General features: G+C 42.4%; 1 protein-coding gene across 1 annotated transcript; it reads right to left on the bottom strand.

Moving 5' to 3' along the window:
• Positions 1–97: 97 nt before the first annotated feature.
• On the bottom strand, positions 98–18153 carry LOC132899245 (guanine nucleotide-binding protein G(I)/G(S)/G(T) subunit beta-1-like). The gene is made up of 10 exons (XM_060940992.1): positions 17976–18153; positions 13889–13991; positions 13734–13772; positions 7832–7938; positions 7345–7408; positions 4872–5034; positions 4387–4453; positions 4048–4249; positions 3744–3960; positions 98–2381 (listed from the first exon to the last, which is right to left on the bottom strand). Exons 2-10 carry the CDS (start codon positions 13943–13945, stop codon positions 2275–2277), a joined length of 1023 nt encoding a protein of 340 aa, XP_060796975.1. The 5' UTR covers positions 13946–13991; positions 17976–18153; the 3' UTR covers positions 98–2274.
• Positions 18154–24678: the final 6525 nt, after the last annotated feature.

Genomic DNA, 24678 nt, shown 5'->3' with positions numbered 1-24678 from the left:
TTAAAAAAAAAAAAAAAAAGAGCATAATTAAATATTACCTATGATTGTAATTCCTTGCCTATATTTTAGCATGAGTAATGTGACTAAGGCCAACAAATTTGGTTAAAGGTCTTATTTAATACAATATCAACTTATAGTAACACCATTATCACCAAGCCACTGTACAAATACAAAAAAAAAATACTATAAAAGAAAATCTCTTAAATGATTAGTTCACATGATGGCACTATAAAATATCAAGGCACAAAAGCCTTGTGTTTACTGGCTTAAAAGGTTTAAAAAAAAAAAAGGAAAAAAAAAGCAGGGGCTGGTAACTACTTCTGCTTAGTGGCCATTCCCTGTTTCACTTTTCATTTCAGTCTTAATACAGTGTTAATACAGTTTGTCTGGGGGAGGGAAAAAAATTTAAAAACCCTTATGATGGGAACAGCAATGCTGTTAATGCCACTGGGTCATCACTGAAACACTTGGAACAATAATACACTCTGCCATACTCACATTTAAGCACCAGGGTTGTACATGTGACTGCATTCTAACACAGTGTGCTGACCACACAATTTTTAAACACAAAATTAATGATTGAGAAACCAAATGGCACAAAAATGGGTAAAATACACTGGGAATGTTCTGATGAATTTAACTAAGATTACACATTAAGGCTTATCAAAAGGCCTGGTTTGCAATTAAAAAAAAATTGAAATGGTCTGGCTTTATCAAATGTACTTCTAAGAAATGCAAAGGACATGGCTAAATGTGTAAATGAACACTTAATTTTTTGGTTCCTTTGGTTACTGCTGGTACAAACTGATAAAAGAATTAAATACTGCATCGTTTATGAGTGAAGGCAAAAACAGGCACAGCGCCTTCGGCACAATACATTTCTAGTGTTCTTCATTAACAGCAGCCTAAATTTAGTTTCACAACTAAAACCAACCATGCTACAAACTCGACCCAACAAATAAACATAGTTCATTCAGCCTATAGTAACGCAGATTGCTTTATAATTACTAACAGACTGATTATTGATCCTACACTGCAACAATCTGGGTCTTCTGGGGTTTTCTACAGAGTCTCAGTAGCACTTGGAAAGTTTGAATGGGTTTTCGGGCAGATAAGAAATGACCAATAGTGCAGGGGAAAAAAATGTGTTCTGCAATAATAATAATAATGATGATGATTTGCGTCTGAGATTATCTGCCTTATAATGGCCACAAAAATCCGAGCTTTTATTATGCCATGATGCGTTTGTACATTAGAGCTGGAATTTGAGTTTGTAGGGCAGCAGTATCCTGGTACACTTCTAGAACTGGGTGGATTTCCCAAAAGCCTCTTAACGCTAAGAGCATCTTAACTAGGAGTGTGTGTGTGTTCATTGTGCTGCTCGCTCTACCATTTAACGATTATCTTTGTGCTGCGATGCTTTTGGGAAACTCAGGCCAAATCAGTGCAGAACTGCTTGATATCAAGGCAATACAAGATATTTCAACTCCTAGGTTCTCAATTTGTTTCAATCCAGGGAGAAAAATAAGGGACTTGCACTTTTATATTAAAAAAAATACCCACCCACACACACCACAGCAGCAAACATTTTATGAAATGTTCTGTTACATAGCTGCTGGTTACACACAAAGTCCCTAATGCCCTTAAGCCATCTAGTATCATAAGGTCTAAATTTTTTTTTCCCCTTCACTAAAGGAATTGGGTAGAAATTATTACTGAAGCACAGTCTTTATGCCGTTTCTGCTGCTTATGCCAGACAGTCGCTGCCCTGCCCCACCCTCTCTCTAAACTATTCAGAAAGTACCTGTGCTTTATTCTTATTTTTGAGGAAATTGGCTCTTAGAAAGTGCTTTCTAAAAAAAAAAAACCCTAAATAAAATGAATGCAGGTGCTAAAGGGTACTGGCACACAGGAATCTGCTAAAAATATGTTGAAATTCAAATATACTGTAAAATGATGCGTCTCAAACAAAACAGCAATAATAGGCTGCAATCAAACTACAAAAATATATACAATACCATTGTGTGAGCATATATATATGGCATATACATGTGCATACTGCTGTACATATATACCATATTTATATTCATATGCTGTACATACGTATGTACATAAAGCACAATGATGCCTCCATCGTTTCTCAATAACCTCCTGCTGACCTCTGTCGAGTCAGTCTGGGCCTCTTCACAGGAATGTGTGAATACAAAAGGCATGTTCTCACAGATGAGACCTGTAGTGATGGTGCAGTCCTCCTTAAAAGTCCAGCTGTCTGGCTCAGTTCCAGATACGGAGGAAGCTATCCCAAGAGCCTGTGGCCACGGCCATGCCATCATCTGTCACACCTAGACAGCTGACCCTGTTGTCATGGCCAGCAAGGACACCTGGATAAGGATACAAAAAAAAAGTGAATGTAATGTTAACTCAAAAGCTGTACAAGACCAGGAAGTGAAATGTACAACAAACCCATGTTTACATGAGATCATGTTTGATCCTAAGAAGGTTCGGGTTCGAGCCCCGTGGCCGGCGAGGGCCTTTCTGTGTAGAGTTTGCATGTTCTCCCCATGGGTTTCCTCCGGGTGCTCCGGTTTCCCCCACAGTCCAAAGACATGCAGGTTAGGTTAACTGGTGACTCTAAATTGACCGTAGGTGTGAATGTGAGTGTGAAATGGTTGTCTGTGTCTATGTGTCAGCCCTGTGATGACCTGGCGACTTGTCCAGGGTGTACCCCGCCTTTCGCCCGTAGTCAGCTGGGATAGGCTCCAGCTTGCCTGCGACCCTGTAGAACAGGATAAAGCAGCTAGAGATAATGAGATATGTTTGATCCTTGCTAAATGCTTCAGCCTACATAAACTGGAATTGCCACATCCCCAAAAATGCCAGCACTGCCATGATGCGTGACATTTCGAGCCAATTCTGAGGTGCTGATTCAGCAGTTTCTGACTGGCACGTCAACGGTCTACCAAACGCAAGCATTACACCAAGCTAAATTTGCATTTAAATGAGATATATATGTCGTCATGTCAAGTCAGACAGTTTATATAGATGTTAAATTAGTACATCGCATAATGTAAATGTTCTAGTAGTTTCTATAAAATATAATGCAACTACTATATGGAAATTATGGTGATCCCTGAATGTTAAATTAACATTAAAAGGAGCTGATACAACTTTGTGGTCTACTTGAACAAAGAATACATTTTCAAAAATGACACTGAACTCCTATCCTCCTGATTTTGAAGAGAACTCTACCCTCTCTTTAGCACCCTATTGTCTCACAGGCCAGATATCTAGCCATTCTGTACGTTTCTTCAATTAACATTATAAAGAACAGTGTACCTTCACAGAAAAATTCAATTGGACTGACACAAAAGATGACCAACCACAGCCATTTTCTTGTAAACCATCAGCAAATGCGTGAGCGTATCCTGTTTACTCACCACTGCTGACTTCAACCATTTAATAACTTTTAAACATGGGGATTTCATTACTCGTTTTGGTCCATATACTGTAACTATATCTTGCTCCATAAAACTTTTTCAATTGCAGTGTTCAAATGTTGGAAGCATGTACAGAAGTGTGGAGGATAAATCATTTCGCAAATCTCAAGATTCTGAAGCCTGTAGCCAGAAAAGTGCACAAAACATAAATCAGGTCCACGGGGTGCCTGAGGCCGAGACCTGGCATCCTTAGACCCTCATAATTCTCACATTAACAATCTTGGAGTGTGTACATGATAGCCTCACCTGCTCTCTCGCCCTTTAACGTGTCCCAGACATTGCAGTTGAAGTCATCGTAGCCAGCGAGAAGCAGGCGGCCGCTCTTGGAGAAGGCCACAGAGGTGATGCCGCAGATGATGTTGTCATGCGAATACATCATGAGCTCCTGATCTGCACGCAGGTCAAACAGCCTGCAGGTGGCATCATCTGAACCCGTAGCAAAGGCATTTCCATTCGGGAAAAACTGTACGACCAGAAGATTTACTGAATACAGTGGGGTATGGATTTAAATACAGAGTGCAGTAATGTTCAATATAACCTCGATACTTACACAGACAGCATTAATGTCAGAAAAATGGCCGGTGAAGGTCTGTCTGCACATGCCGTCTCGAATATCCCACAGCTTGGAGGAGGCGTCACAGGCACCTGATACGAAGGTCTTGGAGTCTGGGCTGAGTGACAGACTCATCACATCACCTGTGTGGCCTGTGAAGTTGGTGGCCTGCTGGCCCGTTTCGATATCCCACAGTGCACTAGAGCACAAGAGTTCTCAATCAACTATGCTTATACAAAAGTATATACTTTAAATAGATCGAAAAAAATGATCCTGCACGGGATGTTATCAGTTTATTTAACATTGTTGAACGGTGCTAATAAATTCTCCACTCACCATGTGGTGTCTCCAGAGCTGGTGACAATCTGGGTGTCACTGAGGAAGCGACAGCAAGACAAATATCCTGCAGAGGAAAGCAGACAAATATTAAGAGGCCTATTAGTAGAATTTTCACAGTTCATTAAGAACCTGGATAGTAGTGATTCATGACTGATCACATGACCATTGAGAAAGAAAGCAGACAGAGCATACGCTGAATTCTGGGACTTTAACAGAACAAAAGGAAAACCTCTTTGCCTAGAGAAGCAAGCATGTATCAGAGGTTTAGAAAACTAAATGGACAGTAAGAACTACAGCCATTTTTTTCAGACCCCAGTCTATATTTTTGCTTAAAAGGCTGATCAAGGTTTATAGTTTTAAATATTTCACTATGGTCACAACTACAATGGAGACAAAAGTGATTTTTCACTCATCATATGGAAAACAATTTGTGACTTGAGGGAACAACCTATTGTCTGTTTCTGTAAAAATGCAAGCTTTACCAGTGTGTCCAGGAAGTTCTCTGGTAACCCGAACATTGCCCTCCCGAGTCTTCAGGCTGTAGATGGAACAGATGTTGTCCAGGCCACCGCAGGCCACATAGTTGCCCGAAGGAGCGTAGGCACACGTCATAACCCAGGATGAGCGCAGAGGAATAGCATGCACCTGGGGGGGGGAATGAAATACAAGCCATGTATAAATACAGTGGGGCAAAAAAAGTATTTAGTCAGCCACCAATTGTGCAAGTCCTCCCACTTAAAAAGATGACAGAGGCCTGTAATTTTCATCATAGGTACACTTCAACTATGAGAGAGAGAATGGGGGAAAGAATCCAGGAAATCACATTTGTAGGATTTTTAATGAATTAATTGGCAAATTCCTCGGTAAAATAAGTATTTGGTCACCTACAAACAAGCAAGATTTCTGGCTCTCACAGACCTGTAACAACTTCTTTAAAGAGGCTCCTCTGTCCTCCACTCGTTACCTGTATTAATGGCACCTGTTTGAACTCGTTATCAGTATAAAAGACACCTGTCCACAACCTCAAACAGTCACACTCCAAACTCCACTATGGCCAAGACCAAAGAGCTGTCAAAGGACACCAGAAACAAAATTGTAGACCTGCACCAAGCTGGGAAGACTGAATCTGCAATAGGTAAGCAGCTTGGTGTGAAGAAATCAACTGTGGGAGCAATTATTAGAAAATGGAAGACATACAAGACCACTGGTAATCTCCCTCGATCTGGGGCTCCACGTAAGATCTCACCCCGTGGGGTCAAAATGATCACAAGAACGGTGAGCAAAAATCCCAGAACCACACGGGCGGACCTAGTGAATGACCTGCAGAGAGCTGGGACCAAAGTAACAAAGGCTACCATCAGTAACACTACGCTGCCAGGGACTCAAATCCTGCAGTGCCAGACGTGTCCCCCTGCTTAAGCCAGTACATGTCCAGGCCCATCTGAAGTTTGCTAGAGAGCATTTGGATGAGCCAGAAGAGGATTGGGAGAATGTCATATGGTCAGATGAAACCAAAATAGAACTTTTTGGTAAAAACTCAACTCGTGTTTGAAGGAGCAAGAATGCTGAGTTGCATCCAAAGAACACCATACCTACTGTGAAGCATGGGGGTGGAAACATCATGCTTTGGGGCTGTTTTTCTGCAAAGGGACCAGGACGACTGATCCGTGTAAAGGAAAGAATGAATGGGGCCATGTATCATGAGATTTTGAGTGAAAACCTCCTTCCATCAGCAAGGGCATTGAAGATGAAACATGGCTGGGTCTTTCAGCATGACAGTGATCCCAAACAAACCGCCCGGGCAACGAAGGAGTGGCTTCGTAAGAAGCATTTCAAGGTCCTGGAGTGGCCTAGCCAGTCTCCAGATCTCAACCCCATAGAAAATCTTTGGAGGGAGTTGAAAGTCCGTGTTGCCCAGCGGCAGCCCCAAAACATCACTGCTCTAGAGGAGATCTGCATGGAGGAATGGGCCAAAATACCAGCAACAGTGTGTGAAAACCTTGTGAAGACTTACAGAAAACGTTTGACCTCTGTCATTGCCAACAAAGGGTATATAACAAAGTATTGAGATGAACTTTTGTTATTGACCAAATACTTATTTTCCAACATAATTTGCAAATACATTTTTTAAAAATCAGACTGTGATTTTTCTGGATTTTTCTCATTCTGTCTCTCATAGTTGAGGTATACCTATGATGAAAATTACAGGCCTCTCATCTTTTTAAGTGGGAGAACTTGCACAATTGGTGACTGACTAAATACTTTTTTGCCCCACTGTACAAGTATGTTGCATCATATGCTGGACTATGTTCCCCTTTAAGTGACAAAACTATGGATGTAACCGAAATGAATGCATTATTCAGAGCAAACAGAAAAACAAGTGCACGCTTGCTTTTTTTTTTTTTAAATAAAGTTTGCCATTAAGGTTCAAATGGCATCTGTTTGAGACTTGGTGCATGTTGACAGTAGGTTCCTGCAGGATGCAACAAAGTAATCATGCGAACAAGAGGATTTTAGTTTTAAACAAATAGTCAGATATGAAGTGCGTTTGAGAAACAAAAGACCACGTTCATTAATGTGAAGGTGAATAATACATTTACAGCATTCATTTATTCATCCTTAGTATATGCCTAGTCAGGGTTGCGGTGGTTTAAATAAGACTACTGTTGTAGTTTGTTTATATTTTGGAAATAGAATTAAATTGGTTAATGTTGCAGAAAGGTACTAACAAAAAAACAACAACAAAAAAAACATCCTGTTTGTGCAGTCATATGCACATCTATTTAAAACAAACAAATCAGGTCTAGGCCACACCCACAATGGGTTTAACTCTGGATACAAATACAGATGTGAATATCTGGAGCACTAAAGAGATACAGGCACAAATGGCGGCAAAACTTTTGATGCTGAGACAAAATCTTCCCAGACTGGAGCAAGTAGCCTTGATAACATTACCTTGTTTGTTGTGTAGCTGTCCCAGATGATTAATTTGCCATCCTGGGAGGCACTGACAAGTAACCTGAACACAAAAGGAAAAAGGATAAATGCATCTCTTTTGTCTCATAGATCAGACATTTATCAGATCTCACAGGTTCTGAAAACTGATACAAATTCATGCAGTATTTAGTGTAAATGTGAGCTCAGCTGTTTTAAGAATGCATTTATGTAAATGTTCATCACTCAGTTATAGTACATCAGTTAAAAGGCCCCCTGGAGAGACCAAACACAGGCAGTCCTTGCACTCACTCTCTCACACACACACACACACACACTAACAAGGAGGTGACCATTTGGAAGCAGTTATTTCACAGTAACACGAGTGGTGCCACTAAAGAATCAATGGCTTTACAAGGAAAAAAAAAAAAAAAAAAGCAAGACTTCTATAATCATTCAGAGAAAATCAAGCAAGAAACAAACAAAAACAAAACAAGGTCACACACACCTTGAGTCGGTGCCCCAATGCATGGCATAGATTTTGGCAAGATGCCCCCTAAGAGTACGTCTGGTCCTCATCTGTATCCTTCCTGCTGAGTCCAGACCAGCTGTGATCTACAAGGATGCATTTTAAATCAACAACATTGGTGGAGGTAACCAGCTTAAATGAGGTAGTCATTTGGAATGCTTTTCAATTAACAAGCGTGCCTTGTCAAAAGTTAAAGAAATTTTTGCTTTCTTAATGGTTATCATTAAACAGTAAATAGATCTGACAACTCTATTAATCCATATTATGTCGTGAACCGCTCAACTAAGTAAAGAGAAACGACATCCATCATTACTTTAAAACATGGTGTCTTAATTAAAAAATAAAAAAAACCACCACTGACTTAAAAGGGGTGTCAAATGTTTGACTGGTACTGTAGTATACAACAGTTCGTTCCAGTCCACTCCAAATGGAACTACTCTCTTGTGGATCCACCACCCGCAGGACGTGCCATAAGGGCATTGTGGATCGGGTGGCAGCCACAGGCGGAGGCCCTGGCGTACTGATCCTCCGCTGACAAAACTGACTTTTGGGACATGGAAGGTCACCTCTCTGGTGGGGAAGGAGCCTGAGCTTGTGGTGAGGTTGAGAGGTACCGAATATTTAGGCTCACCTCAATGCATAGTTTGGGTTCTGGAACCAATTTCCTGGAGGGGGGTTGGAGACTCTTCCATGCTGGAGTTGCCAAGGGTGAATGGCGCTGGGCAGGAGTGGGGCTATTGGTAGCCCCCCCCAGTTTGGTGCGCTAACATCGGAGTTCATTCATTCATTATCTCTAGCCGCTTTATCCTTCTACAGGGTCGCAGGCAAGCTGGAGCCTATCCCAGCTGACTACGGGCAAAAGGCGGGGTACACCCTGGACAAGTCGCCAGGTCATCACAGGGCTGACACAGACAACCATTCACACTCACATTCACACCTACGGTCAATTTAGAGTCACCAGTTAACCTAACCTGCATGTCTTTGGACTGTGGGGGAAACCGGAGCACCCGGAGGAAACCCACGCGGACACGGGGAGAACATGCAAACTCTGCACAGAAAGGCCCTCGCCGGCCCCGGGGCTCGAACCCAGGACCTTCTTGCTGTGAGGCGACAGCACTAACCACTACACCACCGTGCCGCCAACATCGGAGTTCTCCCCAGTAAACGAGAGAGGGTCGTTTCCCTGTGCCTTCGGGTCGGGGAATGGCCTCTGACTGTCATTTGCGCTTATGCGCCAAATGGTAGTTTAGAGTACCCGGCCTTCTTGGAGTCCTTGAGTGGGGTACTAGACAGTGCACCATGAGGGGACTCCATTGTTTTACTGGGGGACTTCAATGCTCATGTGGGCAATGACTGAGATCTGGAGGGGTGCGATTGGGAGGAACAGCCTGCCTGATCTGAACCTGAGTGGTGTTCTGTTGCTGGACTTCTGTGCCATGCACGGTTTGGCCATAATGAACACCATGTTCGAGCATAAGGGTGTCCATAAGTGCATGTGGCACGAGGACACCATAGGCCGTAGATCGATGATTGACTCTGTAGTCGTTTCATCTGATCTACGACCATATGTCTTGGACACTCGGGTGAAGAGTGGAGCAGAGCTGTCAACTGATCACTACTTGGTGTTGAGCTGGATCAGATGGTGGGGGAGGAGGCTGGACAGACCTGGTAGGCCCAAACGTGTAGTGAAGGTAAGCTGGGAACATCTGGCGGAGGCTCCCATCCATTGGATCTTCAACTGCATACCGGGGGAGGATGGGAACATTGAGTCCGAATGGACCATGTTCTGTACCTCCATTGCTGAGGCAGTCATGCAGAGCTGAGGCTGCAAGGTTGTTGGTGCCGGTCGTGGCAGTAATCCCCAAACCTGGTGGTGGACACCTGCAGTGAGGGGAGCTGTCAAGCTGAAGGAGTCCTATCGGGCTTGGTTAGCCTGTGGGTCTCCAGAGGCAGCTGGCAGATATCAACAGGCCAAGCAGAACACGGCTCTGGCGGTTGCTGAAGCAAAAACTCTGGTGTGGGAGGAGTTCGGTGAGGCCATAGAAAGCAATTTTCGATCAGCCTCAAGGAGATTCTGGCAAACTGTCTGGCAGCTCAGGAAGGGGAAGCAGTGCTCTGTCCCTACTGTTTACAGTGGGGATAGAGTGCTGTCGACCTCAACTGGGGACATCGTCTGGCAGTGGAAGGAACACTTAGAGGATCTCCTCAATCCCACCTTCATGTCCGAGGAGGACACAGAGTCTGAGGATGCTTGGGAGGGCTCACCCATCACAGGAGCTGAGGTTGCAGAGGTGGTTAAAAAGCTCCTCGGTGGCTGGACTCCAGGGGTGGATGAGATTTGTCCAGAGTTCCTGAAGGCACTGGATATGGTTGGGCTGTCTTGGCCGACACGCCTCTTCTTCATTGCGTGGAGGTCAGGAATAGTGCCTCTGGATTGGCAGACCAGGGTGGTGGTACCCCTTTTTAAAAAGGGGGACTGGAGAGTGTGTTCCAACTATTGGGGGGGGGGGGGGGGGGGGGGAAGAGAAAATTAAATCACACTTCTCAGCCTCCCCAGGAAAGCCTATGCTGGGGTGCTGGAGAGGACAGTCTGGTCGATAGTCATTCAACCAGATTCAGATTCAGGAGGAACAATGTGGTTTTCGTCCTGGTCATGGAACATTGGACCAGCTCTTTACCCTTGCAAGGGTACTGGAGGGTGCATGGGAGTTTGCCCAACCGTTCTACATGCATTTTGTGGACCTAGAGAAGGCTTACGACTGTGTCCCTCGTGGTGCCCTGTAGGGGGTGCTTTGGGAGTATGGAGTTCAGGGCCCACTACCGTGGGCCATTCGGGCCCTGCATGACTGGAGTCGGAGTTTAGTTCACATTACCAGCAGTAAGTCGGACTCGTTCCCAGTGCATGTGGGACTCCGCTAGGGCTGCCCTTTGTCACCGGTTCTGTTCATAACTTTTATTGACAGAATTTCTAGGTGCAGCCAAGGGGTGCAAGATGTCTGGTTTGGTGGCATCAGGATCACGTCTCTGTGTTTTTGCAGATGATGTGGTCCTGTTGGCTTTATCAATCTGTGACCTACAGCATGCACTGGGACGGTTTGCAACCGAGTGTGAAGCGGCTGGAATGAGGATCAGCACCTCCAAGTCTGTGGCCATGGCGCTCAGCCGGAAACAGGTGGAGTGCCTACTTCGGGTTGGGGGGAGTTACTACCTCAAGTGGAGGAGTTTAAATATCTCGGGGTCTTGTTCACAAGCGAGGGTAGGGGAAGTGGGAGTTGGACAGACAGATCGGGGCAGCATCAGCAGTGATGTGGATGCTAAACTGGTCTGTCGTGGTAAAGAGAAAGCTCTCAATTTACTGGTCCATCTACGTTCCCACCCTCACCTATGGTCATGAGCTGTGGGTAGTGACCAAAAGAATGAGATCGCGGATACAAGCAGTTGAATTGAGTTTTCCCCACAGGGTGGCTGGGCTCTCCCTTAGAGACAGGGTGAGAAGCTTGGTCATTCGGGAGAGACTCAGAGTAGAACCGCTGCTCCTCCACATCGAAAGGAGTCAGTTGAGGTGGTCCAGGCACCTTGTTAGGATACCCCTTGGATGCTTCCCAGGGGAGGTTCTCTAGGCATGCCCCACCAGGAGTAGACCCCAGAACATACTGGAGAGATTACGTCTCTCGGCTGGCCTGGGAATGCCTCAGTATTCCCCCGGAAGAGCTGGTGGAGATGGCAGGGGAGAGGAAAGTCTGGGCTGCTCTGCTTAGGCTGCTACCCTTGCGACCTGGACAAGTGGCAGAAAATGGATGGATAGTTCCAGTCCACTAATTTGATTGGTCGAGTGGTGTTCCAAGAGTGCCGATATTTAGTATAACAGCACTGAGATGTTTCACTGCATGTATCATTGTGCTCAGCAGGTAAAACTCCACTTCCTAATTCAAAACTGTAACTACAGCAGTGTTAGAGGCAACATCAGCGGGCATGGTATGAGACACTTTCCAGGAATATGACTTTTGACAAATTATGAAAGCTCATCAGATGAAGAGGAAAAGGAAGCAGGGATGCCAATTTCACTGAAACACAATTAATGGTAACGTACAAAATCAATGTGAGCTAGCTAACCAACACAAGTGTGGCTTCTTCGGGATCCACTTCCACAATTTCGTTCTATAAAAACAATGCCATGCTCAAGGTTGTGCTGTTGTACTGAATAGCAACATGGCTATGATTAGCTTTGGCCTACAGTCTTGCATCTCTGACCGAATCATAGCCGTGCTGATGCAAAATTAAGCAATATTACATGCTTCAACATTTACATTCAAGCCAAAAATGATTCAAGACAGCAGTGTTGGACAACACATGCCAACTCGCCCATCACCTGACAAAACCTTGCTTAAGCATAGTAAAATTATTATTAACTAACCAAAATAGAGATGTGTCCATTAATATAAACCTTTGATTTAAATTACAGGTCAGATTAGAGTTACTGTTATACTTACAATAAAAAAAAAAAAAAAAGTCAAATCACACCTTAAAGGAACAGTCCACCGTACTTCCATAATGAAATATGCTCTTATCTGAATTGAGACGAGCTGCTCCGTACCTCTCCGAGCTTTGCGCGACCTCCCAGTCAGTCAGACGCAGTCAGACACGCTGTAACTCCTGTTAGCAATGTAGCTAGGCTCAGCATGGCCAATGGTATTTTTTGGGGCTGTAGTTAGATGCGACCAAACTCTTCCACGTTTTTCCTGTTTACATAGGTTTATATGACCAGTGACATGAAACAAGTTCAGTTACACAAATTGAAACGTAGCGATTTTCTATGCTATGGAAAGTCCGCACTATAATGACAGGCATACTAACACCTTCTGCGCGCTTCGGCAGCGCATTGATATCTGAGCTCCGTATCAATGCGCTGCCGAAGCGCGCAGAAGGTGTTAGTACGCCTGTCATTATAGTGCGGACTTTCCATAGCATAGAAAATCGCTACGTTTCAATTTGTGTAACTGAACTTGCTTCATGTCACTGGTCATATAAACCTATGTAAACAGGAAAAACGTGGAAGAGTTTGGTCGCATCTAACTACAGCCCCAAAAAATACCATTGGCCATGCTGAGCCTAGCTGCATTGCTAACAGGAGTGACAGCGCGTCTGACTGCGTCTGACTGACTGGGAGGTCGCGCAAAGCTTGGAGAGGTACGGAGCAGCTCGTCTCAATTCAGATAAGAGCCTATTTCATTATGGAAGCACGGTGGACTGTTCCTTTAAGACCAATCAGTATTGGTACACGACAAGCACATATCTTATGACACAATAACCCTCATTTATTATGTATTCAATCCAAACTCCAGTGAGACACTCTCAATAAATGATTTATATCATGCTGTTTCTTAAAATTGCAGTTTATAAACGTTTGAAACTATTTCTAGCCTTATACTAATAATAAAGCTTTGAAGATGCATTAGAAAACTTGTGAATCGCAATATTTCAATGAATGAGATTTAAGTCATTTCTTTATTTGAGGCTTCAATTTACATTGTTCGGGCCTGGAAACTAGTTTCACCCCCAGCTGGAACAGAGCTGCTCGGCTCCACTCCATTTACCGACATTTCAACAGAGGAGATGCGATGGGCTGGATGACCTGGCAATTTACCTTGTAAACAGCAGAGGGCTCCAACAATTATAAACTATTCCTTTAAAATATTTTCACACTTTGACCAATCTGTGCACTTAAACAAAACATTTCAAGACCATTTCACCCTCCTTTCATACCTCAAGTTTAGTGTGACTTAATTTTTTTTCTGTCATCATAGACCTTAGGCAGCAAATTCCAGCTAATGATAAAGTTTGTCAAAATATGAGTTTCCTCATAACAGTTGTTAACACATACCTCTGAAAGAGTAGAGTCACTACAAGCCTTTCTGGCATCCTGTTCAGAGGAGAAAAAAAAACCCAATATAACAGAAACCAGTTTTGAGAGAGGAGTCATCTTAATTCACTGTGGTGTACTTCATAGCCTGTTGCTATCCATTAGGCCCCTCTTACCCGTATCTGATTGCGAAGTTGCTCTGCCTCTTGTCGTAACTGTTCTAGTTCACTCATCGTCCCGGTATGACGCACCTGTGACACAGAAGAGACTAGCTGGAACCTGCAAGACAGACAGATGCTGTTCAGACATGGAATGAGCCATAAGACACAGCTTAATTTTGACTGATTTACTTTGGATTAGAAATGCTGTTTCACACTGAGCAGCTTCTGGATAATACTGTAGATGAGGCCAAAGATCATTGTAAATGATTCTGGGAGCTCACAGGGTAGCTACCTTGCTAAAATCCTACAATTTGGTCCTATATAGTAAATGCGCTCTGATTCTCTCCCCCATGTGCCTAAGTCTATAATTTCACATCAATTTTGATGCATTGTCAAGCCTGTAATATGTAAGCACAGATTTGAAAGGATAGTAAAATTAGATTATGCCATTATGATAACACTCTTCACATCCAACCTGGACTAACAGATGTTGTTGACCTGAAACTGCACTATGAACCAAATAGCTAACTCTAACCCTTTGGGACCTCAGTAAATGTAAACAGGAGGTAATTCAATATAATCAAGCAGACCGACCCAGCCAATAAGGATGGCACCTATAGACAATACTGACAAAAGTACTGCTCAGCACTGACATCCTATTGTCCACTGTGTGGCAGCGCAGCTTGGCACTGGACAAACCAAGCACATCTTCAACATGCTGATTCAACTCACTGCAGCATGATGGAACAGACCTGAAGCAGCAGGAGGATTTGTAGAATTTACCTATTGCATATACTGTCACTGACAACAGTGATGCAACATATCATTATCAGGAAAAAAATGCACTTCAGGAAGACCAATATAACTGTTACTATAGTATAATGCACTTAAACTGCTGTACATTGTTTGTAATGTCACTTGCAATTTATTAAAAACTCCGCAATATTTCCTTATTTCATTCATCTTCATTATTTGCTTTACCCTGCTCAGGGTCACGGTGAATGCGGAGCCTATCCCAGGAACACCGGATGGAAAGCAGGAATGCACCCATTAATATTCTCATTTACACTCACCTAGGGGCAATTTAGAATCACCACCTTCTACTTTGTTTTTGGGAAATGGAAGGAACCCAGAGCAAACCCACAAGTACATTGGGAGAACACAGTCAGTAACCCGAACTCAGGATCGGACCAGGGTCCCTGGAGCTGCTAAATTCCTACACTACCCTGAGCAGAATTATTTCTGCTTGTTGGATTGTGTGAATATCACAAATTCTCAAAACCATAACCAGAAGGGTTCATCTGGGGCATCTGAGATTGATTCAGAGATATTGTGATCACATCACAAAATAGCACGTGTTATAGTTTAGAGAGTTAATCTGCAGTCTTTTGTGATTTTAGCATTGCATAATGATTATCAAACAAAACAATACATTGCACTGGGTAGTGAACCGTGACTGATAAAATGGGCTCGTTCAAATACTCTGCTTCCATCAGAATAAGGATGCACATGTAAAAGCACATCACAATTTCAGACTGCTACTTAGTGTTTTCAAAATGAAATCTCAAAAGGTTGACAATTTTTAATGAACATATTAGAAGCATTTAAAAAAAAAAAAGTCAAGAACAAAACCAAAAAAAAAAAAGTCAGCAACAAAATTATTGGTACCCTTTTCCATAAACAAGCAGCATTACATAAGTTTTAATATTTCTTTTCACAACAGAAGTTTGCAGATATTTAGGTTTTTTTTAAGAAACCATTTATTCATGTTCCATGATTTTCAGTAAAAACAAACAAAAATAATGAAATTAATTTGATTCATTTTAAATAGTTGTCCATTGTGCCCTTTTTCTTGAAGGACCCCAATAATTCTGGTGGTGACTGTGTTTCTAAATAATGGACGGAGTTCACACACTGTCAGAAATAAGGGTACAGTAGGAGTTCATTTCTGTCTCCCAAGGTACAATCTACACTAATGTACACCCTAAGGCTCATTATTGGACCTCAAGGTAACTATGTGGACCTTTTTAGGGCCAAAAAAGGTACATATATGTACCCTTGAGATACTGCTTGGGAACATATACATACCTCAGAGGGTACTGCCCCAGTGACAAGCCTTTGTACCACTAAAAGGTACAATAATTAAATAATATTAGCTGGTGTTGGGTGGTATATCAGATATATTCCATTCAGCCAGCATGATATTAAACGAATCGAAGACAAGTTCAATATCATGCTAGTTGAATGAAATATATCTGATATACCACGAAAAAAAGCCAGCTACTACTATTTTTCCCCCTTTTTTTTAATGGGGAAGCCATGGCCTAATGTTAGAGAAACAGCTTTGGGACCAAAAGGTTGCTTTTTAAGCAGGACTGGCTTAAGTGCCCTTGAGCAAGGCACCCAACCGCTCCAGCAAGAGTGGTGGCGTACCTTGTGTCGGATTAGCCAGTGAAAAACTGATGTGATTATCAGTTCGGGCATTGAACCTGACTGACAGACTGATTATTAGTATAGGTAATCATATGGGGCCCGAGTAAAATTAAGGATTAAATTTCACGAGTGATTTTGATCCTTAAATTTTACAAGGAACCATACGATTACTTGTTTATAATATATAGGGCCAAATTCATACTTCGGAAGGAATTCAAGTTCACAACATTTGTCATTCACGTTTTCTGAATCAATCAGGGCACAAAACCATCTTGCACGTTTGAATCAGTTCTAAAGCGTCTTTCATCATGACACGGCGACATGACACGAGGATTTTGAGGTTTACCATTTCTTCGTCAAATATAGCGAAACGCAGCATTGCTGAGTCAGCCATTTTGATGACAAAATTTGCTAATTTTTGTAACCGTAACCAAGCAACGAACTAGCCAATAGCATTTCAGAAATACGGCCCCGTGTTAAAGAAAAAAAAAAAAAAAAGCCCTCCTTGATTGACCAATCAGAATTGAGTAATTTGGCCCTATGCATTATTATTATTATTATACATACACATTCCTTTCAAGTATTCAACACGTCTTTCTCTTCCAAAATTCTCTCAAAATCTTCCATATTTAACGAAACGAACCTGGCAGCCATGTTTGTTTACAAACTGTCACTCGCTAGCGCGGAAGTTTTACATCTCCGACGTGTGACGTCATGTTGCCTTGACAACCATGCAATATCGTAAAACATTCAACGCTCATTCTCCATTGGTTAGTGATGTAATACACGTAGAATAAGCTACTAATAATAAGATATTAGAATAAGATACTAATAATATTGCATGGTATCAAACCAAATGAATGAAATCCGCTACAAGGGAAGAGAATACATGTTTTTCTTCCATCGGGGGAAAAAAAAGAAGTGTCCTGTATAATATTACTATACTCAGGAAATAAAGTATAATATACTTTATTTCCTGAGAGTGCATACTTCCCAGTTTACTCGCCTTAAACTGAAAGTAAAAGTGTTTTGAAATGTAGAAAGGAGACTTGCTAGAGGAGTATTCCATGTCTGATACCAAAATAAATGCGACTTTTAATCATATTAAAAATATTTTTTTTAAAAAAAGGGACTTAAATTCAGTGTTATTACATTCGGAGGCTGTAATCAGTCTTCTTGTGTTGCAATTGCTTTGGCAGGATCTATAAACTTCCGGCCTCCTCACCGATTTTGACATCTCAAAAATCCCCCCCAAGGAAAAAAAAAGTTATAATACTTAATTTAATTTAAATTAAATAAGTTTAATACACATATATACACACACAATACTTGAATCGACAACTGAGCAGAAAACTGCGTTGTTTCCACACACACACACACACACACTGCTCCTGTGCCTGCTGAGTTTTTACTCTCTGATAGGCCGCATATTCACAAACAGGTTGTAAATATTCCTCTGTTTAAGCTGTTCCGCGAACAAACTCTTTAATTAGCACTTACTAGCTATTACTTTAACATGAAAACCATACAGCCCAGTAATTAGAAACAATATTTCAGCCTTCGGGATCACTAAACAGTTCAACTTGTTGCTCGGTCTGTGCTCGTTTCTAAAAGCAGGAAATAAAATGAGAGAGAAATCACAGGCGAGTTATTTACGCTTTATCGTTACCTGAATCAAGCTCGTCGTATTGCTCTTTAACCCAGCTGATTTCAAAATCCACACATGGTAACAGTTATACAATAAACCGCAAATAAAGCACACTCGGTTTTTTAGCAATTGTAATATATTTAAAGGGCCATGCACCCCGACCACGGTTGAACTCAATTTTCAACAAGCTGTCTCTTCACCACACCCATAGAGAAAACGGGAACATGGCAACAGCACAGGCGGAGGGGTGCACACTTTATTCATTTCCCATAACATGCACTGTGGGTATTGAAAAAACAACACGTTAACCATTGATCTAATTTAGAAAACTAAATTAATTAATCTAGTCATTTTTATAACACAAAAATATGTTTACAATCGACTGAAAATGATCTCGTTATAATTTGACGTTCCCTCTAAAATGATGGTATAGTCCGTCGGCTGTCTCAACACAGTGGCGATATGAGAAACAGGAAATGTATCCGTTACGTGTGGGTTTAGACCGAATCCCAAATGGCTCCCTAATGAACAAAACGTGCACAATGTGTATTTTCCTGACCCAATCGGTGATCTCTGTGTATTTCATGAGCTACTTTATGTACTTGTTCAAGTCAGGAACAGTACTCGGATAGTGTTTGCATCATTTGCTAACTTCCCAACAAATTAGACAAACTATACAAGTAAATGCCAAGCAAATAAACTCCTCAGTCCATTGTCTCTGACTGTTGTTTGAATTGTTTACTCTCTCACATTCTTTTTTTTTTCTTACTCCAGTCTGACTGGTTTCATATTCAAAGCTGGAATGTGATGATGTTTGATAAATCTGAGCTTCAGTGTGAATTTTATTTTCTATCATATACTCTACACTAATATTTTATAAGAACTAGCTATAGTATGCTAACATTTAAATCTGTTTAGTTTTGTTTGTTATACTTAAAGAAATATGAATATGTCAAAGAATTACGGAGCTGGGTGGCATGGTGGTGTAGTGGACAGTTTGCACTGTTGCCTCACAGCAAGAAGGTTCTGGGTTCGAGCCCAGTGGCTGACTGGGGCCTTTCTGTGAGATGTTTGCATTCCCTGTGTCTCTGTGGGTTTCTTCTGGGTTATTCCATTTTCTCTATACAGTCCAAATACATGCAGATTAGGTCAACTGGTTTCCCCACTTCTTGTCCATAGTCAGCTAGGATTGGCTCCTGTAACCCACAATGGATATAGAAAATTAATTAAACTTGTAATTGTTAACTCCATCCATCCATCCATCCATCCATCCATCCATCCATTATCTGTAGCCGCTTATCCTGTCCTACAGGGTCGCAGGCAAGCTGGAGCCTATCCCAGCTGACTATGGGCGAGAGGCAGGGCACACCCTGGACAAGTCGCCAGGTCATCGCAGGGCTGACACATAGACACAGACAACCATTCACACTCACATTCACACCTACGGTCAATTTAGAGCCACCGATTAGCCTAACCTGTATGCCTTTGGACAGTGGGGGAAACCAGAGCACCCGGAGGAAACCCACGCGGACACGGGGAGAACATGCAAACTCCACACAGAAAGGCCCTCGTAGGCCTCTGGGCTTGAACCCAGGACCTTCTTGCTGTGAGGCGACACTGCTAACCACTACACCACCGTGCTGCCCTAACTGTTAACTCAAATGGATATAATAATAATATTAATTTGATTCTGGTGATTATATTGTTATCTATGGTTATCACTTTAATGATTTATGCATTATGCACCTGGTCTATATACACTTTTCTATAAGATAACTGCTAGAAGAAAAAGGTACTTTTCATAATAAAGACACTATTACTTATATATGCTAATATTAGGAAACCAAAAGTGGAAATATATAAAACACTATAGGAGTCCAGAGAGGCCATGAAATATTTTACTCTGTCCTGTTATTTCAACATACCAAAAATTATTTTGGTCAATATAATAAAATAAAGCTAATTCTCAAGATTACGGGGGGGGGGGGGGGGGGGGGGGGGGGGATCACACCATTAAACAGTCATTGCTAAAGTGGACACATAGACTGTTGAAGTGCTATGTCTATGTATAATCAGTAGTGAATAGGTCTATGTATTATGATCCCATATTATTGGTACAGTGTAAACAGTTTCCATTTAATAATATGCCAGAACCTCATTTATAAAATGTATACCACTCATCATACTGACTGAATCCCTAAGTGTTTGTTGTGAGGGAGAGGAGACGTGACTGGACCACTGAAAAAAGAAACATCAGTGGGACATTTTCTAAAAAAAGACACATAAGCTATAAATAGACCTGGAAAGAGGATGACCTATACAGTACAGTCTCTGTCATATCCAGGCCATCTGTGGTTCATATTGTCTGGACAGATAGGGAGCTTTGGGCAACTGAGACAATACAGTGTATTCCCCGTATAATTTTGTATATGTGTATTTATTTTTTGTATTTTTATGTTTAAACATAAATTAAAAAAATAAAATAAAATACAAAACCATATATGAGATGAGATGAGATATATTTCCACTCCAAAGAAAGAAAGAAAGAAAGAAAGAAAGAAAGAAAGACTTTGTCAGAAAAAAAGCTCAATGTAGATTGATATTAGAAATTATTGGTAAATTATTGGTGTGTACAGATACAGTATAGAGACTATATCTGAGCTTGCCTCATACACCAGACTTCTCTCTTGGGGGATGCTAGTAGTTGCTAGGGCAACTGTTACAAATGGCAAATGACGTCAAGAAAGTAGAATAAGCAGCATGGAGAGTGGATGCTGTAAAATGGATTAATCAGAGAGGATTTGTTAAAATATGAGAAAGCACCTATCTTTGATCACATACAAGGAGCTGACACAGCATAGCACTGTACAATTATTCCTACTTAATCGTACATGTATGAAGAACTCTGCTGGATTGCATCATGTAGTACCATGAGACACTTTACATGATACAATATCCATTGGTAGATGTTAGAATTAATGGTATGACTTTCTCAGGATTGGAATTAAATTGCTAAAAGGTTATTACTGTGAATCTGAAATTTTTTTCCTTTTAGAACATACAGATGTGATACAAAAAAATCACACATATTAAACTGTGTACTACTGATGGTACACTGTATAGTTGTGACCAGCTTTAGTGTGAAAATGAATGCGCATGATGTTGTACCATGCCATATAACACTGGTTTTGGGTGGTTTGTTCTTCTAGTTTTGGATAATGACTGTTTTTTGGGTTTTTTTTGTTTTTTTGATAGTCATCATGTTGCTAGGACGGAATAAGATATTATAATTTAAAAGTGCAAAACAGAGGTAAACAAATTGTACCACATGCAATTGTTAAGACAGAGTCATCATTAGTGGACTTGGAGCATACTGAGCATACTGAATATAATTTCCCATGGATTAACATATGACTACTACTACTACTACTAATAATAATAATAATAGGGCGGCACTGTGGTGTAATGGTTAGCACTGTCGCCTCTCAGCAAGAAGGTCCTGGGTTTGAGCCCAGCGGCCGGTGAGGGTCTTTCTGTGTGGAGTTTGCATGTTCCCCCCGTGTCTGCGTGGGTTTCCTCCAGGTGCTCTGGTTTCGCTCACAGTCCAAAGACATGCAGGTTAGGTTCATTGGTGGCTCTAAATTGACCGTAGGTGTAAGTGTGAATGATTGTTTGTCTCTGTGTCAGCCCTGCAATAACCTGGCGACTTGTCCAGGGTGTACCCCGCCTCTCGCCCATAGTCAGCTGGGATAGGCTCCAGCTTGCCTGTGACCCTGTAAAACAGGATAAGGGGCTACAAATAATGGATGGATAACAATAATAATAATAATTAAAGCCGCTAGCGGCCTTGACGGGCCCTCGCACATGTGGTTCCACAACCCAGGACATTCCGCCACCCAACAAAACAGTCACATGTCATATATTCATCAAATGTTCAAAGGTGATGTGCTTGTTGCAAATGCCATGACTGCTTGATGGATGAGAGATAGACAGACAAAGACTGTAAGTGTGTGTGTGTGTTTCTGTGGTGTGAAAATGTACATTTATATATGTACAAAACCATACATGTGTCTCCTCCTTATCTCTATCTCACGCTGTAATCTTAAGTCATCTTAGCTTTCCTGTGTCTGCAGTGTGTGTGTGTGTGTGTACATGCAGAGTTTTCATATGTCTGCAACAAAATGCACAATGATGGCAGGTCACTAATATATAGATTTAGGCACTACCTAAAAGCGGAGCTCCTATCTGTTTCTGGGTTGTAGAATTTTCTTATATCCGAGCCAGTCTCTTTTGTTTTATTTCTTTACTGGCTAGCACTGGCCACTAGGCGGTGTGTATGACTGGTAATTACTAACACTGGCCACTAGGCGGTGTGTATGACTGGTAATTACTAACACTGACCACTAGGCGGTGTGTCTCATCTCATCTCATCTCATCTCATCTCATCTCATCTCATCATCTCTAGCCGCTTTATCCTTCTACAGGGTCGCAGGCAAGCTGGAGCCTATCCCAGCTGACTACGGGCGAAAGGCGGGGTACACCCTGGACAAGTCGCCAGGTCATCACAGGGCTGACACATAGACACAGACAACCATTCACACCCACATTCACACCTACGGTCAATTTAGAGTCACCAGTTAACCTTACCTGCATGTCTTTGGACTGTGGGGGAAACCGGAGCACCCGGAGGAAACCCACGCGGACACGGGGAGAACATGCAAACTCCGCACAGAAAGGCCCTCGCCGGCCACGGGGCTCGAACCCAGACCTTCTTGCTGTGAGGAGACAGCGCTAACCACTACACCACTGTGCCGCCAGAGAAAACTTCTAGATAAATTAAAATACATTAAATATTGTAAGTAAGGTGATAGCCCTGTGATGACCTGGCGACTTGTCCAGGGTGTACCCCGCCTTTCGCCCGTAGTCAGCTGGGATAGGCTCCAGCTTGCCTGCGACCCTGTAGAACAGGATAAAGCGGCTAGAGATAATGAGATGAGATGATAATAATAATAATAATATATACAGTTTTTCACTCAAGTTTCCATCAATGAAGAGTTATAACATCAACGAAACTGACTTCATGTTAAAACTGTTATAGTCATGCTGTCTGTTCTTGCCCAAATGAGGATGGGTTCCCTTTTGAGTCTGGTTCCTCTCGAGGTTTCTTCCTCATGTCATCTGAGGCAGTTTTTCCTTGTCACCGTTGCCACAGGCTTGCTCATTGGGGATAGATTAGGAATAAAATTAGCTCATGTTTTAAGTCGTTCAAATTCTGTAAAGCTGCTTTGTGACAATGTTTATTGTTAAAAGCGCCATACAAATAAACTTCTCATCTCATCTCATTATCTTTAGCCGCTTTATCCTGTTCTACAGGGTCGCAGGCGAGCTGGAGCCTATCCACACAGCCTATCACAGGGCTGACACATACCAGTAGACACAGACAACCATTCACACTCACATTCACACCTACGGTCAATTTAGAGTCACCAGTTAACCTAACCTGCATGTCTTTGGACTGTGGGGGAAACCGGGGCACCCAGAGGAAACCCACGCGGACACGGGGAGAACATGCAAACTCCGCACAGAAAGGCCCTCGCCGGCCACGGGGCTCGAACCCGGACCTTCTTGCTGTGAGGCGACAGTGCTAACCACTACACCACCGTGCCGCCCACAAATAAACTTGACTTGACATAATAATAATAATATAGCGTCTTTCACAGACCCAATGTCGTTTTGCAAGAAAAAAAAATTATTATTATGATGTTGTGTTGGGCGGCATGGTGGTGTAGTGGTTAGCGCTGTCGCCCCACAGCAAGAAGGTCCGGGTTCGAGCCCTGTGGCCGGCAAGGGCCTTTCTGTGTGGAGTTTGCATGTTCTCCCCGTGTCCGTGTGGGTTTCCTCCAGGTGCTCCGGTTTCCCCCACAGTCCAAAGACATGCAGGTTAGGGTAACTGGTGACTCTAAATTGACCGTAGGTGTGAATGTGAGTGTGAATGGTTGTCTGTGTCTATGTGTCAGCCCTGTGATGACCTGGCGACTTGTCCAGGGTGTACCCCGCCTTTCGCCCGTAGTCAGCTGGGATAGGCTCCAGCTTGCCTGCGACCCTGTAGAACAGGATAAAGCGGCTAGAGATAATGAATGAGATGATGTGTTTGTTATTGTAAACAGAAGTGTAGCAGTGCAGTGAATGCATTTAGCCAACAGGGGGCGCATGAGAGCGCTGTAAGTTCATCACGCGCCGCTGCTGTACTTCTCAGTGTGAACTTCACGGTAAGTGTCTGCTCCGCGAAACTGACTGTAGTTATACACACGTAACGTCTCCCAGTCGTAGTTTAACAGTAACTTAGCGTATGCACAGCGGAAGATCTTTGATTGGGCTACTGCATAGTTCACCAGTGTCAAAAAGGACGAGAGGCTGGTTTGGATACTTTCCCACTGGTTATCTATATGGTTTCATAGCTCACGCTCTTTTACGCAGGAGAGAAGAATTTATTGGAACCATCTGCATTCACCGTGACGGAACGGATACTAAACCTGCAACAATATAACAGTGGCAAACAGGTGTTTATGAGAGAGTGTGTGGGGATGATGCATGGTGCCTAAGGACCATTTAAATTTAGAGGTATGCGTTTTTCTCCACTGAAACTGAACATCTTCATTATCTACCATAAAACGTCATAGTCCTAACATCTGCTCTGATGTATGAACAGCAACACAGCAGCACT

This window comes from Neoarius graeffei, chromosome 15 (assembly GCF_027579695.1).
Source record: "Neoarius graeffei isolate fNeoGra1 chromosome 15, fNeoGra1.pri, whole genome shotgun sequence".
In the NCBI taxonomy this organism is placed as follows: Eukaryota; Metazoa; Chordata; class Actinopteri; order Siluriformes; family Ariidae; genus Neoarius; species Neoarius graeffei.
This window is presented reverse-complemented; position numbering and strand designations above follow the sequence as displayed.